This window comes from Haliotis rubra, unplaced genomic scaffold, assembly GCF_003918875.1.
Source record: "Haliotis rubra isolate DU_JTF1 unplaced genomic scaffold, ASM391887v1 Scf433, whole genome shotgun sequence".
Lineage (NCBI taxonomy): Eukaryota > Metazoa > Mollusca > Gastropoda > Lepetellida > Haliotidae > Haliotis > Haliotis rubra.
This window is the reverse complement of record NW_025767117.1, coordinates 783120-809000: the sequence shown is the minus strand read 5'-3', so window position 1 is coordinate 809000 and position 25881 is coordinate 783120. Positions and strand designations below refer to the sequence as shown.

General features: G+C 41.6%; 1 protein-coding gene across 1 annotated transcript in view; it reads left to right on the top strand.

The window, feature by feature from the left end:
• Window positions 1-25881, top strand: part of LOC124289128 (cell surface hyaluronidase-like) — a 36244-nt gene that overhangs the window by 6262 nt on the left and 4101 nt on the right. The window contains exons 7-34 of the mRNA XM_046725728.1: window positions 1476-1580; window positions 1775-1962; window positions 2192-2264; window positions 2371-2489; window positions 4282-4454; window positions 4617-4686; window positions 4972-5118; window positions 5841-5995; window positions 6280-6351; window positions 6651-6794; window positions 7288-7483; window positions 8498-8710; window positions 8993-9092; window positions 9587-9692; window positions 14182-14352; window positions 16228-16390; window positions 16756-16806; window positions 16981-17077; window positions 17954-18068; window positions 18475-18647; window positions 18820-18983; window positions 19653-19815; window positions 20048-20140; window positions 20338-20486; window positions 22963-23041; window positions 23636-23710; window positions 23816-23848; window positions 24137-24218. Of these exons, the coding sequence (XP_046581684.1) occupies window positions 1476-1580; window positions 1775-1962; window positions 2192-2264; window positions 2371-2489; window positions 4282-4454; window positions 4617-4686; window positions 4972-5118; window positions 5841-5995; window positions 6280-6351; window positions 6651-6794; window positions 7288-7483; window positions 8498-8710; window positions 8993-9092; window positions 9587-9692; window positions 14182-14352; window positions 16228-16390; window positions 16756-16806; window positions 16981-17077; window positions 17954-18068; window positions 18475-18647; window positions 18820-18983; window positions 19653-19815; window positions 20048-20140; window positions 20338-20486; window positions 22963-23041; window positions 23636-23710; window positions 23816-23848; window positions 24137-24218 (3469 nt within the window). The remainder of the gene's footprint in view (window positions 1-1475; window positions 1581-1774; window positions 1963-2191; window positions 2265-2370; window positions 2490-4281; window positions 4455-4616; window positions 4687-4971; window positions 5119-5840; window positions 5996-6279; window positions 6352-6650; window positions 6795-7287; window positions 7484-8497; window positions 8711-8992; window positions 9093-9586; window positions 9693-14181; window positions 14353-16227; window positions 16391-16755; window positions 16807-16980; window positions 17078-17953; window positions 18069-18474; window positions 18648-18819; window positions 18984-19652; window positions 19816-20047; window positions 20141-20337; window positions 20487-22962; window positions 23042-23635; window positions 23711-23815; window positions 23849-24136; window positions 24219-25881) is intronic.

The following is a 25881-nucleotide window of genomic DNA, read 5'->3' as shown; positions in this document are numbered from 1 at the left end:
CTCATCTCTAATAACATCGTATGCAATTAGTTTATCTCATCTCTCATTACATCTTATACAATTAGTTTATCTCATCTCTCATAACATCTTATACAATTAGTTTATCTCATCTCTCATTACATCTTATACAATTAGGTTATCTCATCTCTCATTACATCTTATACAATTAGGTTATCTCATATATCATTACATCTTATACAATAAGTTTATCTCATCTCTCATTTCATCTTATACAATAAGTTTATCTCATCTCTCATAACATCGTATGCAATTAGTTTATCTCATCTCTCATTACATCTTATACAATTGGTTCATCTCATCTCTCATTACATCTTATACAATTAGTTTATCTCATCTCTCATTACATCTTATACAATTAGGTTATCTCATCTCTCATTACATCTTATACAATTAGTTCATCTCATCTCTCATTACATCTTATGCAATTAGTTTATCTCATCTCTCATTACATCTTATACAATTAGTTATCTCATCTCTCATTGCATCTTATACAATAAGTTTATCTCATATATCATTACATCTTATACAATTAGTTATCTCATCTCTCATTACATCTTATACAATTAGTTTATCATCTTATACAATTAGTTTATCTCATATATCATTACATCTTATACAATTAGTTTATCTCATATATCATTACATCTTATACAATTAGTTTATCTCATATATCATTACATCTTATACAATTAGTTTATCTCATCTCTCATTGCATCTTATACAATTAGTTATCTCATATATCATTACATCTTATACAATTAGTTTATCTCATATATCATTACATCTTATACAATTAGTTTATCTCATATATCATTACATCTTATACAATTAGTTATCTCATCTCTCATTACATCTTATACAATTAGGTTATCTCATATATCATTACATCTTATACAATTAGTTTATCTCATCTCTCATTTCATCTTATACAATAAGTTTATCTCATCTCTCATAACATCGTATGCAATTAGTTTATCTCATCTCTCATTTCATCTTATACAATAAGTTTATCTCATCTCTCATAACATCGTATACAATTGGTTCATCTCATCTCTCATTACATCTTATACAATTAGTTTATCTCATCTCTCATTACATCTTATACAATTAGTTTATCTCATCTCTCATTACATCTTATACAATTAGTTTATCTCATCTCTCATTACATCTTATACAATTGGTTCATCTCATCTCTCATTACATCTTATACAATTTGTTTATCTCATCTCTCATTACATCTTATACAATTAGTTCATCTCATCTCTCATTACATCTTAGACAATAAGTTCATCCATTCTCCAACTACTGTGCTCCTTTCGTTCTCCCACTACCTAACCTTGTTGTACATCTTGTACAGACCATATTTCCACATTGACTATCTCTTAGTTCTAGTTCAGTTGAAGAATCCAAATGGTGTGAATAAGACTTATTCTTACCTTTCGTATCCTTATCAGGTGATAAGATCGTCCTAGCTTCCACCGACTTTAACTGGAGACAGGCTGAAGAAATGACCATCAAGAGTTGTCCTTCTTGTGCCGTCAACGAGATCTGTCTGACAGGTATGGACAGCTACCTGCCGTGTTGTTGTCAATGCATCTGCGGATTTATAGAGCAACATGTTCCCTGTCTTCAAAGTTTAAAGATTATTACTCTCCCTAAACATCTCGCCAGATGTTGTGAGGTATTGCTTGGACATTGTTTGGCAGTATGCCTATATGCGATTTGAGAACTAAAACCAGTCATTATCCTTCAGAGCCACTGAAATACATGCACTATGGGGAGGTAACTCTTGGTGTGGACGAGAGGGCGGAAGTGGGACTGCTGAGTCGGAACATCCTCATAGAGGGCGTGATACCGGAAGAGGGCTGCAGTATCAACGAGCCGGAAGATCAGTACCTCTGTGACTTGTTTGGATTTGACACATTCGGAGGTCATATCAAGGTGAAAATCATCTTCACATTGGCTTAGATGTAATATCGTATGTGTCTAAAACCAACACAGTACAGCAATAACTATTAATGGTGGACCGTGTTCAACTACTTGCAGAAACAACCGGTTGTACAGCACAATTAATCTCATTCCAGCCTACGAGCAATACAGATTTGGAAACAACAGCATATATAGTCACTTCTAAGAAAGGCTTACAATATCTTTTGTATTTCTTATTTAGATTGTGAAAGGCTTCAAGGCAGCTCGCATTCAAGGCGTTGAACTCTACCACATGGGGCAGCAGAGATTTGTCGGTGAGTGTCCTTATCTCTCCTGAGAGAGTTTCTCGTTGTATACTTTGTATTGCTGCTCAAATCAGCTTTAAACACAAGCTCAGTAGAACTATATTCTCTTCCCCAGGTACCTACCCTCTTCACTTCCACATGTGCGACGACGTGGACGGCAACTGGTTCCGTCACAACTCCATCCACCACTCCTTGACGAGATGCGTCACTGTCCACGGCTCCGATGGCGCTGAGGTTCTCGCACTTTCTTTCTGAAATCCGTTGTTTTTGAAGGGATACTATCTATATATTGGTCCGCCAGATGGCGCTTTACAAATTGTCACAACTACATTCAAACAAAACCAAGTGTTTCACAACATGTAAAAGTACACACATTGGACACTACATGTCTCACATCTTATCACTACGCGTACTCACCAATACATGCCTCCTGACACACACATCTAACACACCCATACATCTCCGGACGTATATATAGGTCTCGTGACACACACATCTAACACACCCATACATCTCCGGACGTATATATAGGTCTCCTGACACACACATCTAACAAACCCATACATCTCCGGACGTATATATAGGTCTCCTGACACACACATGTAACAAACCCATACATCTCCGGACGTATATATAGGTCTCCTGACACACATCTAACAAACCCATACATCTCCGGACGTATATATAGGTCTCCTGACACACTCATCTAACAAACCCATACGTCTTCGGACGTATATATAGGTCTCCTGACACACTCATCTAACAAACCCATACATCTCCGGACGTATATATAGGTCTCCTGACACACTCATCTAACAAACCCATACGTCTTCGGACGTATATATAGGTCTCCTGACACACACATCTAACAAACCCATACATCTCCGGACGTATATATAGGTCTCCTGACACACACATCTAACAAACCCATACATCTCCGGACGTAAATATAGGTCTCCTGACACACACATCTAACACACTCATACATCTCCGGACGTATATATAGGTCTCCTGACACACACATCTAACACACCCATACATCTCCGGACGTATATATAGGTCTCCTGACACACACATCTAACAAACCCATACATCTCCGGACGTATATATAGGTCTCCTGACAAACATGTAACAAACCCATACATCTCCGGACGTATATATAGGTCTCCTGACATACACATCTAACACACCCATACATCTCCGGACGTATATATAGGTCTCCTGACACACACATCTAACACACCCATATATCTCCGGACGTATATATAGGTCTCCTGACACACACATCTAACACACCCATACATCTCCGGACGTATATATAGGTCTCCTGACACACACAACTAACACACCCATACATCTCCGGACGTATATATAGGTCTCCTGACACACAAATCTAACAAACCCATACGTCTTCGGACGTATATAAAGGTCTCCTGACACACACATCTAACAAACCCATACGTCTTCGGACGTATATATAGGTCTCCTGACACACACATCTAACACACCCATACATCTCCGGACGTATATATAGGTCTCCTGACACACACATCTAACACACCCATACATCTCCGGACGTATATATAGGTCTCCTGACACACACATGTAACACACCCATACGTCTCTGGACGTATATATAGGTCTCCTGACACACACATCTAACAAACCCATACATCTCCGGACGTATATATAGGTCTCCTGACACACACATCTAACACACCCATACATCTCCGGACGTATATATAGGTCTCCTGACACACACATGTAACAAACCCATACATCTCCGGACGTATATATAGGTCTCCTGACACACATCTAACACACCCATACAATTCTGGACGTATTTAATATATGTCAGTTCACACCAGCTAGGGCGTACATGTCATCTCTTTTTTCTCCCAAAGCAAGGTCGTCTAACAGCAGTAGTAATAGTTTTTTTTGTGTTTTTGGACCGCTGTGTCACCAAAAGGTTTACTACAGCCGCCTAACTTCTCACATCGTATGATTTCTCTGTCTCGCTCACCAGGTGTCTCACAATGTGTGCTATCTCCACCACGGCCACGGCTTCTTCCTGGAGGACAGCGCAGAGCAGAGGAACGTCTTCGACAGCAACCTTTGTATCGGCACCATGCACGGCACCCACATCATGTCCGACATGAAGAAGGAATGGTGCAATTCCACCATGAAGGAATTCTGCGAGTAAGGACAATGGGTTTTGGCTTAGGACAGCGTAGGAGTGTGATTGGAAGTGATCATTTAATCGTGTATCATTCAAGACAATATTAATGGTGTTATTATTTGAACGTGAGTTTGGTGTTAAGCGTGTTTTGATTATCGGTATTTTATTTCTTGTGCTGGCAGCGCCCTCTCCTCCTACTGGATCACTCACCCTAACAACACCTTCATCAACAACGTGGCCGCCGGCTCAGATGTAAGTTAGTTGTACAGTAGAATTACACGTCTTATAAAGCTGATGGATGGATTGGAAACTGGCCGACCTCTAACATGGTTGTACACGGCACAATGAATTACACATCAAGTTATATCTCCCCTTATAACGAAATTAGAACCAGTAACCATTGTGAACTAAGAAGCATGATTGTAATGTAAAACATAATTATTGGGTTGGTTTGTTACAGTATGAAATAATGGATTTATGAATTTTTCATTCATTCATATGATAGACAATTAGATAGTATCAGTGATTGTTTATCAGAATGCAGGATTTTGGATCCTTGGGTCTCGTCTCCCCCTCGGCCCCTCCCGACAACGCCAGCTGGAGAGGGGGTTGGTGCCAGAGTTCCATGCCATGCAGACAAAGATCAAAGAATTCAGAAACAACACGGCTCACTCAAATGTGGATGTACGTTCCAAATCATTTCATATTATATTATGTGTAATATAATGATTGTTGAAAGTGGATAAAACTATTCGACAATTAACGACAACCAGGACATATATTGTTAGCAGTAAGCTAGTCCATTCAGCTGCGACCGCCGTCATATAGCTGGAACATTGCTGCGTGCGCCGTAAAACTAAACTCACTCACTCCCATTCAGTTGTGAAATGAAAAGGTAATTCAGTTATGCCCTCAAAACAACGGTATTTCAGTTGTCATCAATGTAACGGTAATTCAGTTGACATCAATGTGACGGTAATTCAGTTGTCATCAATGTGACGGTAATATAGTCGTTATCAATGTAACGGTAATTTAGTTGTTATCAAGGTAACAGCAGTTCAGTTGTAATCAATGTAATAGCAATTCAGTTGTTATGATGAGCGAGAAACAGGCCCGCATCCAGCAGCTTGTAGGCCGTTTCCATTTACCAGCGAGCAAGGGTATGGTAAGGCGTTCTCGAACCAAGGGAACCTGTATGTACTGGAACTCAGAGGCATCGCTGTGTGTCGGATCGACACCCTTGAGACGCCATAGGCTACTGGGGAACCCCGCGTTCAACACGGTTCACGTCAAGTGTACATTGTTTTCTTAATACTTTCTCAAATGCTCTTTACAAAAAGTGTATGAAAGAAGAAATTAATGATAACCTATGACACGTTATTTGAAGATTCACTCTATTCCAACAGAGAGGCCTCCGGATTGACAAACGCATTTCTCACGGACAATACAAGAACAAAGTATATGTCCCAGAGAATGGCGTTCTTGGTGCCAAGGTGTCTCACACACCTATGACTTCCCCATCAAAAACTGGAGGGCAGTTTGATAAGTCCTACCTATATGGGTAAGTGCTCGTTTCTTTCCAATAAACTGCATCATGTTTGTGTAGGACAAATGGTATAGTGTTATCGATACTGTTCTGTATCCTATAAAGCGACAAAACCCTTTTCATAAGTATATGAAACCTGTGTGAAACCCAGAGTACAGTGTACGACTACATCTTGAGCATGCATCCATTCAGACATTTTAGCATTTTGCCATAAATACATATAAGACCATAAGTTCATTCAAAGCATACTGTATATGTGAACTGTTGGCTTATTATTGGTGGCTTACTCTTCAATACAGATTTACAGCCTACAAAAACGGAGGCACAAATGTCTGGACTAAAGCTGGGATCGTCATTATGAGTAATTTCACGTTAGTATTGACCGAATCTCAGTAATTCTCTTCAGATACAAACTAAACACTCCAGTAATAGAATATCATATTACACTACCTGATCATGTTTATTGATACATAAATGTACTGATGAAATCAATAAACTGTCTTTACATCCATGTGTAAACCTCAAGGTATGAGCTATTACAATGTTGATACTGTTAGTATATTGTGAGAATATTTCCACGACTTGATCGTCATTTTAATATACTATGAGTAAAACGTTAGAGGCATATATATCTTTATCTCCATTAATGGTGGGCAATCTACATCTTCAGGCTGGCCGATGCTATGCAGGGTATCACCATGGCGTCGGCTGATACAGGGACATATGCCAAGCTGACCAACTCCATGCTGGTGGGCGAGACAGATAACTTGGGTGTTTCGCAGGAACCATTCGGACGTTCCAGATCTGGCATAGCGTATGTTGAAAGTTCCTGAATATTATGTCTCGAACCTTGCGATCAAAGGTTTGTTCAACAAGCCAGCTTGGCTGAACATATTGTCATTATCAGATGAAAGAAAGTACTAATATGCATTTTTCTCTACACTTTGGTGCCTTGCTTGTCGTTGTGTTGAAAGCCGGACTTGAGGCTAGTTCCCATGTGGACGCCCTCGAGAAAAATGCTTTGACTTGCTGATTCTCACTCGCTTGCTCTCAACCCACGTGGATTTCAGGGTAGAATCGCCCCCAAACAACCTATGCTTGTTGTCAAAGTCGACTAAAATGGACGTGACTGCTCCGATGGAGTAGGTCGCTGTTCATTATTTCCTTCACTTGTTTGTCTCATGAAAACTTGTAGCTGAAATATTGCTGAGTACGTGATTAAACAAAATTCATTCTTGCAATAGTCTGCGTTCAGTTTGGCATTTTTCTGAAGCTGGAATGATATTGTCTTTGAACTTTACCTCCAGGGAGGAACCGCTTCAGGGAGTTGTCTTCTACCAGGGTCCAGGCCACGTGACCAATACCTTCTTTAACAAATATGAGACGAAGACGTCAGGGTCAGTGACCAGATACGCAGGGGCCGTCAGCGTGAAGCGCAGCAACCCCTACCCCCCTAAAGCCAGCAGCCATGTTGAGGGGATCAAGTTCGGCTTCTGTGACATGGTGTGTTCTCCATCTGCTATGTTATACCTTCCTAGTGTTTACAACATTGTGTTGTAGTTGTGTCTGTGGTCTAGTCAGTGGAGGCAGCTGGTCTGAGATCTCGGTCTGTTGTGGTGTTGCGCCACCAGTACTACGTAAATGTTCTGTGGTGTGTAATGTATCTCTGTGTAAACTGGGATCAAGCTGGTGTGTGTTGTGTGATACCATGTCATGATAAGAGCTGTCGTGTGGGACCATATCACGATATATATCTGTTATGGGGCACCATGTCACGATATAGATATGTTATGGGTGCCATGTCACGGTATAAACCTGGTACTGGGGACCATGTCACGGTATAGATCTGTTACGAGGAACCATGTCACGGTATAGATCTGTTACGGGGAACCCTGTCACGGTATAGATCTGTTACCATGTCCATGTGACGATATACAGCTGTTACGTGGGGCCAAGTTACGGTATAGACCTGTTATGGGGGCCATGTCATGATATAAAGCTGTTACTGGGGACCATGTCACGATATGGAGCTGTTACGGGGGACCATGTCATGATATAGAGCTGTTACTGGGGACCATGTCACGATGTAGAGATGTTATGGGGGGCCATGTCATGGTATATAGCTGTTACTGGGGACCATGTCACGATGTAGAGATGTTATGGGGGGCCATGCCATGGTATACAGCTGTTACTGGGGACCATGTCACGATGTAGAGATGCTATGGGGGGGCCATGTCATGGTATACAGCTGTTACGGGGACCATGTCACGATGTAGAGATGTTATGGGGGCATGCCATGGTATACAGCTGTTACTGGGGACCATGTCACGATGTAGAGATGCTATGGGGGGGCCATGTCGTGGTATACAGCTGTTACGGGGACCATGTCACGATGTAGAGATGTTATGGGGGGGGGGCCATGCCATGGTATACAGCTGTTACGGGGACCATGTCACGATGTAGAGATGTTATGGGGGACCATGTCATGGTATACAGCTGTTCCGTTGTTTACTCCAGATAGAGGGGAACTGGGCGTATAAGGGAGACCCATCTGTTCCGCTTATGAGGAACAGGGACGGCAACAGACAGATCACCTTCCGAGACATCGACGGCAGCGTCTCCGGGACTGCGGGGACCCAGTTCGTGCCGAACACACGTTTCCACACCACTAACCAGTGTGACTATAGGCCGGTCTCGAACTTCGCAGTGTGTCCCCATGACTACGCTAAGGTATCAGTTTTGTACAGTCGCTTACAATCTTTGTCTTAACACTTTGTCTGTATGAGTTTTCTATTGTTAGTGTTATAACTAACCCTTTTATCTACCTTTTATCGAGTTACTTTCACGTGAATATGCCCTACTATTGAAATGTACCTTGAATTTGTCAATATACTTACGAATTGTTCTGTTACAGACTAATATCCGATTTATATGCACGTTCATATTTGCTCGTTATGATTCTAATTTTGTTTTGAGCGTTACATGAGTGTTATTCCATGTCGTGTATTCCAGGCTGTCTTTAGTGGCGACGGAGCCCTTAAAACATTGAAGTCCAACTATCCACTGTACATGCGCCGGGACGACCGACCTGTTGATGCGTTTGCCTTGAAAGGTAGTGTTGGGTGCGATCCCGATGTAAGCAACATACAGTGAATCTGTTTCATATAGATACTGTTTACCTGTATCACTGGCGACACAGACATTATAGTTGACTATTGACGTTTCATCAAAGTAATGTTGCTTTGAAGAAGCTTTGTAAAATTATAAGCCTTGTGTAGCATATGATAGTCATTCTTGGTGTGAGTATGAGGAATATTTAAAAGCGGCGTAAAACCGGCCTTGTGGGAACTGCAGTGATCCAACTATGGCTCCGGCCGTTTGAGCCTATACATAGTCCCGTATAATATGACACATCTTCCTTTCATCGCCACTATACGGCTGAAATACTACCTGGTAATTTTCATCTCACCCACTCACTCACTCTCTCACCCCTCGTTCTTTCATCATAATTCAACTTTCCTTTAATTGCTATAGACGGACGATTTCGAAACGTATGCCTAAGATCTGTACATGTATTCATTTTCAACATGTACATTTCAAACTTAGGCACCAAGGGAAATGCCTACCTGGTCATCAAGAAGAAATCCTATACGGTCTATTTCAACGGAACTGCTCCGACAAGGCTGAAGGTCGCAGGACATAATTTGGAAAGGTAGGTCGGTCAGAAATACAACATATCAGACCTAGTCATTGGTACAACACCAGGACATATAACTGTAACTTTGATCAGACCTAGTCATTGGTACAACACCAGGACATATAACTGTAACTCTGATCAGACCTAGTCATTGGTACAACACCAGGACATATAACTGTAACTTTGATCAGACCTAGTCATTGGTACAACACCAGAACATAAAACTGTAACTTTGATCCGACCTAGTCATTGGTACAACACCAGAACATAAAACTGTAACTTTGATCAGACCTAGTCATTGGTACAACACCAGAACATAAAACTGTAACTTTGATCAGACCTAGTCATTGGTACAACACCAGAACATATAGCTGTAACTTTGATCAGACCTAGTCATTGGTACAACACCAGAACATAAAACTGTACCTCTGATCAGACCTAGTCATTGGTACAACACCAGGACATATAACTGTAACTCTGATCAGACCTAGTCATTGGTACAACACCAGGACATATAACTGTAACTTTGATCAGACCTAGTCATTGGTACAACACCAGGACATAAAACTGTAACTTTGATCAGACCTAGTCATTGGTACAACACCAGGACATAAAACTGTAACTTTGATCAGACCTAGTCATTGGTACAACACCAGAACATATAACTGTAACTCTGATCAGACCTAGTCATTGGTACAACACCAGGACATATAACTGTAACTCTGATCAGACCTAGTCATTGGTACAACACCAGAACATAAAACTGTAACTTTGATCAGACCTAGTCATTGGTACAACACCAGGACATATAACTGTAACTCTGATCAGACTTAGTCATTGGTACAACATCAGGACATATAGCTGTAACTCTGATCAGACCTAGTCATTGGTACAACATCAGGACATATAACTGTACCTCTGATCAGACCTAGTCATTGGTACAACACCAGAACATATAACTGTACCTCTGATCAGACCTACTAGTCATTGGTACAACACCAGGACATATAACTGTAACTCTGATCAGACCTAGTCATTGGTACAACACCAGGACATATAACTGTAACTTTGATCAGACCTAGTCATTGGTACAACACCAGAACATAAAACTGTAACTTTGATCCGACCTAGTCATTGGTACAACACCAGAACATATAACTGTAACTTTGATCAGACCTAGTCATTGGTACAACAACAGGACACATAACTGTAACTCTGATCAGACATAGTCATTGGTAAAACACCAGGACATATAACTGTACCTCTGATCAGACCTAGTCATTGGTACAACACCAGGACATATAACTGTAACTTTGATCAGACCTAGTCACTGGTACAACACCAGGACATATAACTGTAACTTTGATCAGACCTAGTCATTGGTACAACACCAGGACATATAGCTGTAACTCTGATCAGACCTAGTCATTGGTACAACACCAGGACATATAACTCTAACTTTGATCAGACCTAGTCATTGGTACAACACCAGGACACATAACTGTAACTTTGATCAGACCTAGTCATTGGTACAACACCAGGACATATAACTGTAATTTTGATCAGACCTAGTCATTGGTACAACACCAGGACATATAACTGTAACTTTGATCAGACCTAGTCATTGGTACAACACCAGGACATATAACTGTAACTTTGATCAGACCTAGTCATTGGTACAACACCAGAACATAAAACTGTAACTTTGATCAGACCTAGTCATTGGTACAACACCAGAACATATAACTGTAACTCTGATCAGACCTAGTCATTCGTACAACATCAGGACATATAACTGTCACTCTGATCAGACATAGTCATTGGTAAAACACCAGAACATATAACTGTAACTCTGATCAGACCTAGTCATTGGTACAACATCAGGACATATAACTGTAACTCTGATCAGACCTAGTCATTGGTACAACACCAGAACATATAACTGTAACTCTGATCAGACCTAGTCATTGGTACAACACCAGAACATAAAACTGTAACTTTGATCAGACCTAGTCATTGGTACAACACCAGGACATATAACTGTAACTCTGATCAGACTTAGTCATTGGTACAACATCAGGACATATAGCTGTAACTCTGATCAGACCTAGTCATTGGTACAACATCAGGACATATAACTGTACCTCTGATCAGACCTAGTCATTGGTACAACACCAGAACATATAACTGTACCTCTGATCAGACCTACTAGTCATTGGTACAACACCAGGACATATAACTGTAACTCTGATCAGACCTAGTCATTGGTACAACACCAGGACATATAACTGTAACTTTGATCAGACCTAGTCATTGGTACAACACCAGAAAATAAAACTGTAACTTTGATCCGACCTAGTCATTGGTACAACACCAGAACATATAACTGTAACTTTGATCAGACCTAGTCATTGGTACAACAACAGGACACATAACTGTAACTCTGATCAGACATAGTCATTGGTAAAACACCAGGACATTTAACTGTACCTCTGATCAGACCTAGTCATTGGTACAACACCAGGACATATAACTGTAACTTTGATCAGACCTAGTCACTGGTACAACACCAGGACATATAACTGTAACTCTGATCAGACATAGTCATTGGTAAAACACCAGGACATATAACTGTAACTTTGATCAGACCTAGTCATTGGTACAACACCAGGACATATAACTGTAACTTTGATCAGACCTAGTCATTGGTACAACAACAGGACATGTAACTGTACCTCTGATCAGACCTAGTCATTGGTACAACATCAGGACATATAACTGTAACTTTGATCAGACCTAGTCATTGGTACAACACCAGGACATATAACTGTAACTCTGATCAGACTTAGTCATTGGTACAACATCAGGACATATAGCTGTAACTCTGACCAGACCTAGTCATTGGTACAACACCAGGACATATAACTATACCTCTGATCAGACTTAGTCATTGGTACAACATCAGGACATATAACTGTAACTCTGATTAGACCTAGTCATTGGTAAAACACCAGGACATATAACTGTAACTTTGATCAGACCTAGTCATTGGTACAACAACAGGACATGTAACTGTTCCTCTGATCAGACCTAGTCATTGGTACAACATCAGGACATATAACTGAAACTTTGATCAGACCTAGTCATTGGTACAACACCAGAACATATAACTGTAACTCTGATCAGACCTACTAGTCATTGGTACAACATCAGGACATATAAATGTACCTCTGATCAGACCTAGTCTTTGGTACAACATCAGGACATATAACTGTAACTCTGATCAGACATAGGCATTGGTAAAACACCAGAACATATAACTGTAACTCTGATCAGACCTAGTCATTGGTACAACATCAGGACATATAACTGTAACTCTGATCAGACCTAGTCATTGGTACAACACCACCAAGACATATAACTGTAACTTTGATCAGACCTAGTCATTGGTACAACACCAGAACATAAAACTGTAACTTTGATCAGACCTAGTCATTGGTACAACACCAGGACATATAACTGTAACTCTGATCAGACTTAGTCATTGGTACAACATCAGGACATATAGCTGTAACTCTGATCAGACCTAGTCATTGGTACAACACCAGGACATATAACTGTACCTCTGATCAGACCTAGTCATTGGTACAACACCAGGACATATAACTGTTACTTTGATCAGACCTAGTCATTGGTACAACACCAGGACATATAACTGTAACTCTGATCAGACTTAGTCATTTGTACAACATCAGGACATATAGCTGTAACTCTGATCAGACCTAGTCATTGGTACAACACCAGGACATATAACTGTACCTCTGATCAGACCTAGTCATTGGTACAACACCAGGACATATAACTGTAACTTTGATCAGACCTAGTCATTGGTACAACACCAGGACATATAGCTGTAACTCTGATCAGACCTAGTCATTGGTACAACACCAGGACACATCTCTGTAACTTTGATCAGACCTAGTCATTGGTACAACACCAGGACATATAGCTGTAACTTTGATCAGACCTAGTCATTGGTACAATACCAGGACATATAGCTGTAACTCTGATCAGACCTAGTCATTGGTACAACACCAGGACACATCACTGTAATTTTGATCAGACCTAGTCATTGGTACAACACCAGGACATATAGCTGTAACTTTGATCAGACCTAGTCATTGGTACAATACCAGGACATATAGCTGTAACTCTTGATCAGACCTAGTCATTGGTACAACACCAGGACATATAACTGTAACTGGACATATAATTCAGACAACAATGTTAACACTTGGCTGTGACAGCTGACTGTGTGGTAAGTCGACAAAACATGCCTCATCGCGGAATTGCTTTAGATCTTGGGAGACCTGCAGAAGAAAATTATATGTTTAGAAGATGCGAGTTCGCTGGAGAATCTGCTTGTAGCTGCATGTAGCTGAGTGAATAGGTTCGCACGTTTGGATTGAAGAATCATGAATTTTGCGATTGTTCTGTGTTGTAGTGGTGACTATGTCAGACTTGGACTGTGCTACCCTAAAGACGTGACCAGCTTCAGCTTCTCCAGTGGACTTCCTATGATAGGGTCATCTACTCCTGCTTTCAAAGTCAGCAGCATCAGTGACCTGGACAGCGACACCACCGGGAGGGCCTACTTCTGGGACAAGGCTACAGGGTGGGTATGTTAGCACCCACGGGAGTCGGCTATTTCACTCCCCTTGAAGGGTTCGCACCAATGACACAACACGTCAGGTTTGGATCATGCGCCATTTAATACACCCCAGCATCCCTAGCTACATCCGGCTCCGTACACCGACATACTTTCACCGATACTGCACAGAGTATGGTTAACAGGTACAGGGGGTTCAGGTACAGAGTATTACAGGGCCAGGTCTCACTGAGGAGACTGTGTCCACGCAGGGGTATAGGTGCTGTACAGTATTACAGGGCCAGGTCTCACTGAGGAGAAGGTGTCCACAGAAAGATTTAGATGCTGCAGAGTATAACAGGGCCAGGTCTCACTGAGGAGAAGGTGTCCACAGAGGGGTATAGGTGCTGTACAGTATTACAGGGCCAGGTCTCACTGAGGAGAAGGTGTCCACAGAAAGATTTAGATGCTGCAGTGTATTACAGGGCCAGGTCTCACTGAGGAGAAGGTGTCCACAGAAAGATTTAGATGCTGCAGAGTATTACAGGGCCAGGTCTCACTGAGGAGAAGGTGTCCACAGAAAGATTTAGATGCTGCAGAGTATTACAGGGCCAGGTCTCACTGAGGAGAAGGTGTCCACAGAAAGATTTAAATGCTGCAGAGTATTACAGGTTTTCAGTTTTCGGTACTGAATGCACTCGATTAATGATTGTTTGATCATTATAGCATAAATGCTTGTATTCGGAGAGAATGTTTTGTCAATGTCATTTTAAAATGTAATACATATGTTTTCACTTAGCAAGGGCATAAAGAATTCTAAAGCATTTAGAGGAAACGAGTGAAATTAAACCATTGCAATACGTTTCTTTTGACACTGGTAGATACATGTCAGCACTGATGTGATACGTAATATTTCTTTCTCATAATATTTAACAAATCCTCTATAATTATTAGGATCATTAACGCTACCCCTTTAAAAAAATGGTATGCACAAGCCAATAGTCCAACTCGAAGGTAATTACTATGTGCACAATAAATAAATAAACATTCTGGGAGTACTGTCGTGTCACGAGAAAGGTTATCACAAGGTAACATTGTACAAACCTGCCCAAATATTGCCCCATTTTAAGTCATGACACTTTTGTAAACTGTTTCTCTTGTCAATTTCTTTGTTAACCCTCAACATGCTGTAAGACTCTTATCATCTATAACACATACCATGGTGGTCATGACATGGTATCGCACCGCATATTGTTTAATATACTGATACAGAGACATTCATATGTAATCCAGTATTATTAAAACCACTGGCAATATCGTCCATGTGGATACTAAAATGTTTACATAGTTCTATCCCTGATATTCCATTGCAATTTACAACACGGTCTCCTGCGCTGGGGATCAGCTGGTTTTGACATCAAGGCCTTTGTTAGTGGAGGCTGGAACCCGAGCAGATGTCGAGATCGGGATGACTGGCTAGTTATTCAGTCTATGGACCAGCAGTGTTTACAGATCTGGCTACCCTAGTCAGGTAGACGGTCAGATTGTGGAAAAACAAATACGTACAAACACCAGTGACAAAGCTGACGTGACCATGTGCAAATGTGCCCGTGTTCATCCAGCAGGGAATGGGTGCTACAGATGGGAAATGGACTGAACTAGTCTAGCACCCCTGGGCAGCTGGGGTTGTTTACGCCCCATGAAGTTGAGAATGATAACTGAAAAGCATGTACATCCGCTGGTCGGGGATCAAATAGCCGGATTTCTTCTAAACATTCTACAAGCACCTGAATAAGTACAGCAGTATATTAATAATACAACCAGATATATGTAGATAGAACTTGTCTTGACACAACAGCTAGGTCCTTCATAATCCTAGTTCAATGTATTTGGTGTTTCCAGCCTGCTTTTCATCAAGATGTATTCCAATGTCGACCGTGTTGATGGAGAGAGATGTCCAGGATACAAGTGTCCGTATATCATCATCACTAGAACCGGTGGCAGTAACAGCCTTGCAGACTGCTTTCACGACGCATACGATGGAACCTACAACCAGCCTGAAGATGTACGTTATGCCACAGCTCTGTAGTGGAACATTTGGCCATACCAGCCTTTAACAGCAAATAGATATGCACTGTGGCATCTTAACGTAATGTGTGTATCTATTAACGAAAAAGTTAGTAATTACACAATAGAAAGCTGATTGTTATGTGCATCATATCAGAATCACTGCCTATTTGAGGTACACATTTGACTCACTGTTGCATGTGTGTAGGTGATCACTCCAGAACACTCTATATCTGAGTGAATGTAATGCCATATCTTGGATTGGGTTTCACACATTCGACATGCATCACATTCGGTACATCCTTGGTGCTTCAATCCAGGCATGTTATAATGTTGAATGATTTGGGTTTGTACATGTTGCAGGATGCAGTGAATATTCCCAAAGCTAAACCTTGTGTTACGACTAAGTCAAAGGTGAGTTCTATTGTTGGCAACTGTCCCCATCAGGCCATATCTCTACAGTTAATGTGATAACACTTCGTGAGTTCATGTGGCTTACTCGAGTAACCACATTTTCGTTTACAAATATGAACGAGTGAAAAACATTGGTTTTTTTTTTTGTAATTCGTCATATCTTGTTTAACCTAGGAACCTGACATCCAGGGCTTTGGTGCCGAGGTGGAGTCCAACTTCTTCAGTGCTGCACCTTCTACACCAGTGTGTCCAGCTGATCCTGTACATAAAGGTAACTTAGTCTACCTTTCTTCATCGAGTCCCTCTGATCCTGTACATTAAGGTAACTACTTTTCTCCAGTGTGTCCCCCCGATCCTGTACATAAGGTAACTACCCTCCTCCAGTGTGTCACTCCGATTCTGTACATAAAGTAACTACCCTCCTCCAGTGTGTCACTCCGATCCTGTACATAAGGTAACTACCCTCCTCCAGTGTGTCACTCCGATCCTGTACATAAGGTAACTACCCTCCTCCAGTGTGTCCCTCTGATCCTGTACCCTAAGGTAACTACCTCCTCCTCAGTGTGTCCCTCCGATCCTGTACATAAGGTAACTACCCTCCTCCAGTGTGTCCCTCCGATCCTGTACATAAGGTAACTACCCTCCTCCAGTGTGTCCCTCTGATCCTGTACATAAAGTAACTACCCTCCTCCAGTGTGTCCCTCCGATCCTGTACATAAAGTAACTACCCTCCTCCAGTGTGTCCCTCCGATCCTGTACATAAGGTAACTACCCCCCTCAATTGTCACTCCGATCCTGTACATAAGGTAACTACCCTCCTCCAGTGTGTCCCTCCGATCCTGTACATAAGGTAACTACCCTCCTCCAGTGTGCTCCTCTGATCAAAGTGTTAGAAGTCGAGTGTCCATAACTACTTTTCTCCATCGAGTCCCTCTGACCCTATACATTAACGGAACTACTTTCTTCAGCGAGTCCCTCTGATCCTGTACATAAGGTAAATACCTTTCTCAAGTGTGTCCCTCTGATCAAAGTGTTAGAAGTCGAGTGTCCATCATATGTTACACCACGTTTTGGAAGCATAAATAATGTGTACATACCAAATGTATACCTTTCCTGCTACTTGTTGTTGTCTTTCTTCCTCGCCCAGGTCGAACTAAACCCGAGCTGAAGGGCTGTTTCAAAGACTCCTCAACCTACAGAGATATCCCCTATGCTTTTATCGAGCTACCAATGTCCATGACGGTGGACACCTGTGTTGAAAGGTTTGCACAAACCTAATGTATTGAAATTGACATTTAGTGATGAAGGTCATAAAGGCCAGGGTAGCGCAGTTCACAGAGGTTTACCAGTTTGGTGAAACCCAAGAGCATGGGTTTTGTGCTGCCAAACCAAATGATCAAAATCGAAGTACAAATCGATACGAAACTGGGGTTTGAACCGGCGATCAGCGGATCTTGCCAAGAGAACAACATCTCATGAATCAACTGAGCCAATGTATTTCATATCACAAACGGAACATGTCTGATATTTGGATAGCTAGCTGTATATGTCATACTGGGTGTTAGCGAACTGGAACACTAACACGGTTATTGTAACATTCATGGCGTAAATGATCGGTCAAACACATTTTTTTTTACACAAAACATAAAGTAAAGTATATCGTTCCAGATGCTACAACCGGGGTTACATCTACGCTGCTCTGCAGGGCGGTACGGAGTGCAGATGTGGTAATATGTATGGAGGCTTTGGAACCAGCACCATGTGCTCCAAACCCTGTTCAGGCAACACAACCGTCAACTGTGGAGGTTCCCTGGCTAATGCTGTCTACACCACCGGCAACAGTTAGTAGTTAAATGTCCTGTGGCTGAGGGTTTCAGTTCAATTCGTGTTGTGTTCGTGTCTTTAAATAGCATATCAAAATAATTTCGAAAATAGAATTGTCAGTGTATTTTGCACTTTGTTTTGTAATATATTGAATCAATGAAAGGCAATATTTGTCTTTGATCTTCGCAGCTACATTGCCAGCCAGAATCACGTGCGGGCCTGGAGACAACGGCGCAGTGATTGACGGGAAGTGTTATTACCTCACTTCCGGTAGATACTCTTACGTTGAAGCTCAAAGGCAGTGTGTTCTACATGGTGGTGAGCTTGCGACCATCATGTCGGACACTGTCCAGGTAGGAAGCCCATGTCTCGACTTATGTAGCGAGAGAGTGATGATATAAATTGCCTCTTTTCTGTATTTAATATCGCGTGGTTTATGTAACAATTTGAGAGGGGTGTTTGGCAGGGTAAATACCAACGAATTAAAGTTTTACCAGGCTACGGTAACAGCAAATCTAAAATATAAATAGAGTCCTATCAAAGATTCCGATTATATTGTTAGTACGTGTTTACACACACACACACACACACACACACACACACACACACACACACACGCACGCACGCACGCACGCACGCACGCACGCACACACACACACACACACATGCATCAGGAGTTAAGCTGTTTCTTCTCAGTGAGCTCACGGCTCTGGAATGCACTGATTTCGGATACACCTAGAATTTAGATTTGATCTCACTCTTAGAACACCTTTGAACAAACTATGAGATCCTCCTCACCACGCATCACACACATGCATCCACAGACAGGTAATACAACCAGTTAACTGGACACAGGCTATATATAAAGGGGGATACACACCGCACGTCTACTATTATCTGTGTGGAGCAGGAACATTCTGTTCAGGTCTCTATGTATGTCGTCCATTGTTCCTACATGGACTGGATCTTGGGCTTCGACGATGCCCAGTGTTTCCCCATAGTAATGGTCGTGTTCATTTCAGTCTCAGGTTGAATGCTACATGAGACCATATAAGGCTGACGCCTGGTTTGGTCTGAACGACGTTGTCAATGACGGCACTTACACCTTCGTCGATGGTACACCCTTAGGCAGCTACAGCAACTTTATTCTAAACCAAGGATTGTCTTCAGAGCGTGACTTTGGAGGTTGGTATAGTCTGTACAAATGTTAGAGAACACATGTGACAAACTGCACAACTGACAAAAAGAAAACAACGGGCTATTTCTGTACCACTAAACGTTTTTGTTCATATAATGAGCTGCTACGACATCTGATTTCTATTTTACGTATCCACGTATCCAGTTTCCGGTACAGGATTATAAGGGATAAGTTAAACCTTTTCTGTGACAATGCCCTGAAGCAATGTTTCTCTTTCAGTGCTGACTGCACGTAGCCTTTACCGTTGGGACGTCAGGGAAGACGCGACTCACCCGGCTTTGTGCCAACTGCCTATGCCGGTCGCAGTACCAGGTATGAGCACATACAAGGTTACAGTATGCAATGCACGACACACGACACAGTTGTTGAGTTGCCCAGATGTCTTGCAAGCTTCCTATATGCATGTACGTCAGTTCATAATATGCAGAATTCATCTGGAGAGTTTATAAGGAGCAAATAATTTTTCAAAAAGTTCAGTTCCTGTTAACAAGTAAATGTTTCCGTTTCAGTCCGTTGTGGTCAGAATAATTACGGTCAGCGACTGGAAGGCGGCGGCTGTTACCTTGTTATCGACACAGCCGTTGACTACATCACAGCCCGTTACGCCTGTCACACTAGACGGGGGACACTGGCGGATGTCTCGACTCCCCGCAAGTTGGTGTGTACAACACAAGCCATGTCTGTCTATACATTATACTGTTTGCCATGTCTGTCGGTACCGTGGAGCTACATTTCACGTACAGCCTTATACTGAAGCTACTTGTCATGAATAGCGCTAAACTGTAGCTACAGGTCACGTATAGCCCTATATTGTAGCTACTTGTCACGTATAGTGCTATATTGTAGCTACTTGTCACGTATAGTGCTATATCGTAGCTACTTGTCACGTATAGTGCTATATCGTAGCTACTTGTCACGTATAGCCCTATATTGTAGCTACTTTGTCATGAATAAAACTAAACTGTAGCTACTTGTCACGTATAGTGCTATATTGTAGCTACTTGTCACGTATAGTGCTATATCGTAGCTACTTGTCACGTATAGCCCTATATTGTAGCTACTTTGTCATGAATAACACTAAACTGTAGCTACTTGTCACGTATAGTGCTATATTGTAGCTACTTGTCACGTATAGTGCTATATCGTAGCTACTTGTCGCGTATAGCCCTATATTGTAGCTACTTTGTCATGAATAACACTAAACTGTAGCTACTTGTCACGTATAGCCCTATATTGTAGCTACTTTGTCACGTATAGCCCTATATTGTAGCTACTTGTCATGAATAACGCTTAACTGTAGCTACTTGTCACGCATCGCCCTATATTTTAGCTACTTGTCACGTATAGTGCTATATCGTAGCTACTTGTCATGTATAGCCCTATATTGTAGCTACTTGTCATGAATAGCGCTAAACTGTAGCTATTTGTCACGTATAGCCCTATATTGTAGCTACTTTGTCACGTATAGCCCTATATTGTAGCTACTTTGTCATGAATAACGCTTAACTGTAGCTACTTGTCACGTATAGCCCTATATTGTAGCTACTTTGTCACGTATAGCCTTATATTGTAGCTACTTGTCACGTATAAACCTATATTGTAGCTAACCGGTTTCGGTTTGAAACCAAAAAATAACAAAAATACGCCATTTTGTCAATTTAATGCATGTAAGAAGTGGGTAATAAATAAAATACCACACTCGGTCTCATTACATACGAATTATACGAAGCTCGTGACCTCCCTATGTTTTCTGACCTCGCTTTCGCTCGGTCAGATACCATAGGAAGGACACTCGTTTCGTATAACTCGTATGTAATGAGACCTCGTGTAGTATTCTCTATTTATTACCCACGTGGTGAACGCATGGCTAGTTGCATACTAATCTCGTACGTCACACAAGTGTCGTATCGTGTTGACCTATGTCGTTACGACTTGACCTGAGACTGATTTGATTGGATAACCGATGACCTCTCAATTAGGTCACATTCTGATGTAACTATTTTTTCATTCATAACAAACACGTGAATTCATTCATTCTACAACTTAAATGCATTGTGGGAATGTAAACATTGCGAACGTTGCCGTGTCGCTGATTTATTGTGAGTCGAACTGAGACATTATATCCGTCGAAAAACATAAATGCAATGTTTCCACCAGTGATGTTAGCCGAATGAAGCAACTGCAAACCAAGAAACGGGGTGCTACGGAGTAGTTTACTGTAGGAGGCTGTACGAGGCGATGACAACTGACATGCATCCTGACGTCGGTTACCAAGACAATGACGTCATTACAGTGTGACGTCATGCAAATATTGTACTACAGTAGAAAACACTTCCGCAACCTCTTTATGAAACTGGTTTCGGTTTGAAACCAAAAAATAACAAAAATACGCTATTTGGTCAATTTAATGCATGTAAGACGTGGGTAATAAATAAAATACGTGACCTTCCTATGTTATCTATACCATAGGAAGGACACTCGTTTCGTATAATTCGTATGCAATGAGACCTCGTGTAGTATTCTCTATATATTGTAGCTACTTGTCATGAATAGCGCTAAACTGTAGCTACAGGTCATGCATAGCGTTTGTAGATACTTGTAAAGCTACCTAACCAAAACCTTTTCACCTTTGGTTCTTCTGTCGGATGCTATTAACCAAGGAACAATCATCGTTCCTCTCGTGGATTCCTCACCACTGTTTCTGTATCCTTCCTTTCTCGGATTAAGTAACCCTACAGTGTCCTCGTTTCTTGCCTGGATTCCATAAACCTGTAACAACCTTATTCCTCTCACGGCTACCATAATCCTGTAATTAGGTTTCATACCACAATACCTCCTCCTCTTTCAAACCCTCGGATTCCATAATAGTTTCCCTCCTCTCACCAACTTCATATACCTGTAGCTTTCTCGTTTCTCGACCAGATTCCATCATCCTTTACCAACTCGCTTCCTCTCTCAGATCATGTACCCTCATCCTCTGTCGGATTTACATCTGTAAACTTCTCGTTCCTCCACCAGACTGCACACCCTTTGAGGACCAGAAATCACTACGGAATTAAGTTCAATGCAAGTAAGCTCACACATAGACAGTCTGCATATAACAACAAATCTGAACGTGTGGGTGTCATTTACAGGCAGCAGTGACGGAACACATCTTCAGGTTTGGTCGGACGATGAACTACTGGATAGCTGAAGAACATGGTGACATTATTGGTAAGTTGATGTGTATTTCGTACTCAGTGAAACAAACGGCTGTTCTGGTGGTGTCTGTGTTGGTGGCTTGTCAGGTGTTCTGTTCCTTCTCTGATGTTCACTTGTATCGAGTGTTCAGGCAGCAACGGTAATTGTGCTCGGTCAGTCAAGACATCTCGGTCTCATATACTGACAACCAACAGTTATCTTACATTGTAAACAACCCGTGAAGATCCGGGTTAGAATTGATCTTCAGTAACCCATGCTTGTCGTAAGAGGCGACTAAAGGGAACGGGGGGTCAGGCTCGCTGACTTGGTTGACACATGTCATTAGTTTCCAAATGCGTAGATCGATCCTCATGATGTTGATCACTGGATTGTCTGGTCCAGACTCGATTATTTACAGACCGCCGCCATATAGCTGGAATATTGCTGAGTGCGGCGTAAAACTAAACTCACTCATTCACTCTCTCACTTACATTGTAAACTGTTGTATTTGGTGTGCTGTTAAAATCGGCTCATACAACTGAGATATCCGTGCTTGTACAGTTGTACACTCACACTCCCCATATACTGTGTTGTTAACCCATATACTCATTCACTCACTCACTTCAGATTTGGACCACGCTTTGATTTACAGTAAGAAGAAGGCGAACAAAGAAACCAAGAACGGCGTCGTGTGCAGCATTGGTAAGCTTGTACCTGCACTATCGTATTGCTGTAATGACTGTATGATCTAATGCTTCTATACCCCGTCACTTGACGTGCTGATTGTACGTACTCCTTACTTTCCAGAAACCCTGTCTTCTACAAGACCATGTTCAACTGGTAAGTTCTTGAGGACAAGCCGCTACCACATTCAGCCTAGTCAGGAATTCATAGTCTTATTATCAAAGGTAGGGGTAGTCTGAAGATTGATTCAGATCACTCTCTTGGATGACAATTACAACAACAAGTCGATGGGTCTTGAACATTCTTGGAACAAATAATGTGCGTTTAGATGTTGGTAGTTGTTGTAATGGTTGCACCTTCAACAGCTGTTGCATATATGGCACACGAGATCAATGCGTTTCCCAAATCTGTAATAGGAAAGCGTGTTTCACCTGTGTCTTTCAGACTGGCTCCACAAAGACGGCAACTGCTACCTGAACAGCGGGGACCGCGGCAACTACGACAAAGCCAAGTTGTTCTGCAATCAGTGAGCATATCCTCGATTGTTATTGTGTCGCAATATCTGTAACCAGTAAGTGTAGTGACCATCGGTAGTATGTAGCAATATCTGTAACCAGTGTGTGTAGTGACATCGTTAGTATGTAGCAATATCTGTAACACGTGTGTGTAGTGACATCGTTAGTCTGTAGGAATATCTGTAAACAAGTATCCGCCGTAGCAGGACCATACCGTAGACGTTTCAGGCTGTCGACTACTATGTTGTTGTAGGTGTTGGTTGTTGTTGTGTGTTGGCGGATATTCCTCAAAGTGACAACACAAGTCCGTCTGCGGGTCCACAACGTTTTATTGTGAGCTGTGTTTAACTAGGAGCTTAGTGCTCAGCTCCCAGTTCCAAACTAACTAACCAACGCTCATTAATTTGACTATATCTCAGATCTGATAATCTGTCTTCCTAAAATGGTATTATGGCAAGACCATGTGGAACCTCGTCCACAACCCACATGCCTCTCGTGCAGTGGTCATCAGGATCATCCTACTCTTGACCTAATAAGACCATAGCAGAAAGCCACAGTCTCAGAATTTCAAGAGTATGTTTAAATCATGCACCCATTATCAGGCCAGCGGCCAAACAGCTGACCAGTACATGCCTGACCTGTGACCTCGTTACATCCCCCATGCGGTGTTGGCTAAGGGAGAGGGGGAGACTATCGGTGTTACGACCCAGCCGGGAATTCGCCCGGCGCACACTGCGCGGCGCACACCGTACAGTGTATGTGGTATACAGTATATTGCACTTGATATACTGTATACTGCATGTGACATACGATCCTATCGTGACAAAGGACGTGTCCTCACATCCTTACTGAGGGTTGTGAATGAGGTACCATGGTTTGCCGATATACCACATCAAAATGAATCATACATAAAAATAATCTAATGGTAAAGCAGACATTATTAGAAATGGACATGGATTTATATTCAGATTAAATGTAATGTACAATGTTTTGCCGTGGACCACTTTTTTTTCATTAATAACATATAACACACTAAGGACGTTGACTTACATACATAAACAGCCAAGATATACAGTCTTTCAAATAAATATATACATATTTATCTGTTAATGCTGGTTTTACAACTATTGGGTACCGCTAGCGAGGAAAATGACAAATGTTGAGTGTATGTGGTATACAGTATATTGCACTTGATATACTGTATACTGCATGTGACACAAGTGTATGTAGTGACCATCGTCAGCATGTAGCAATATCAGTAACACGTGTGTGTAGTGACCATCGTTAGTCTGTAGCAATATCTGTAACACGTGTGTGTAGTGACCATCGTTAGTATGTAGCAATATCTGTAGCAATATCTGTAAACAATATCTGTGTAACACGTGTAGTGACCATCGTCAGCTTGTAGCAATATCAGTAACAGTGACGTATGTGTATCTGTAGTAGTGACCATCGTTAGTATGTATGTAGCAATATCTGTAACACAATGTAACACGTGTAGTGACCATCGTTAGTATGTAGCAATATCTGTAACCATCGTTAGTGTGCAACCATCGTCGAAGCATGTAGTAGTGACCATCGTTCAGCATGTAGCAATATCAGTAACACGTGTGTAGTGACCATCGTTAGTATGTAGCAATATCTGTAACCACGTATGTGTAGTGACCATCGTTA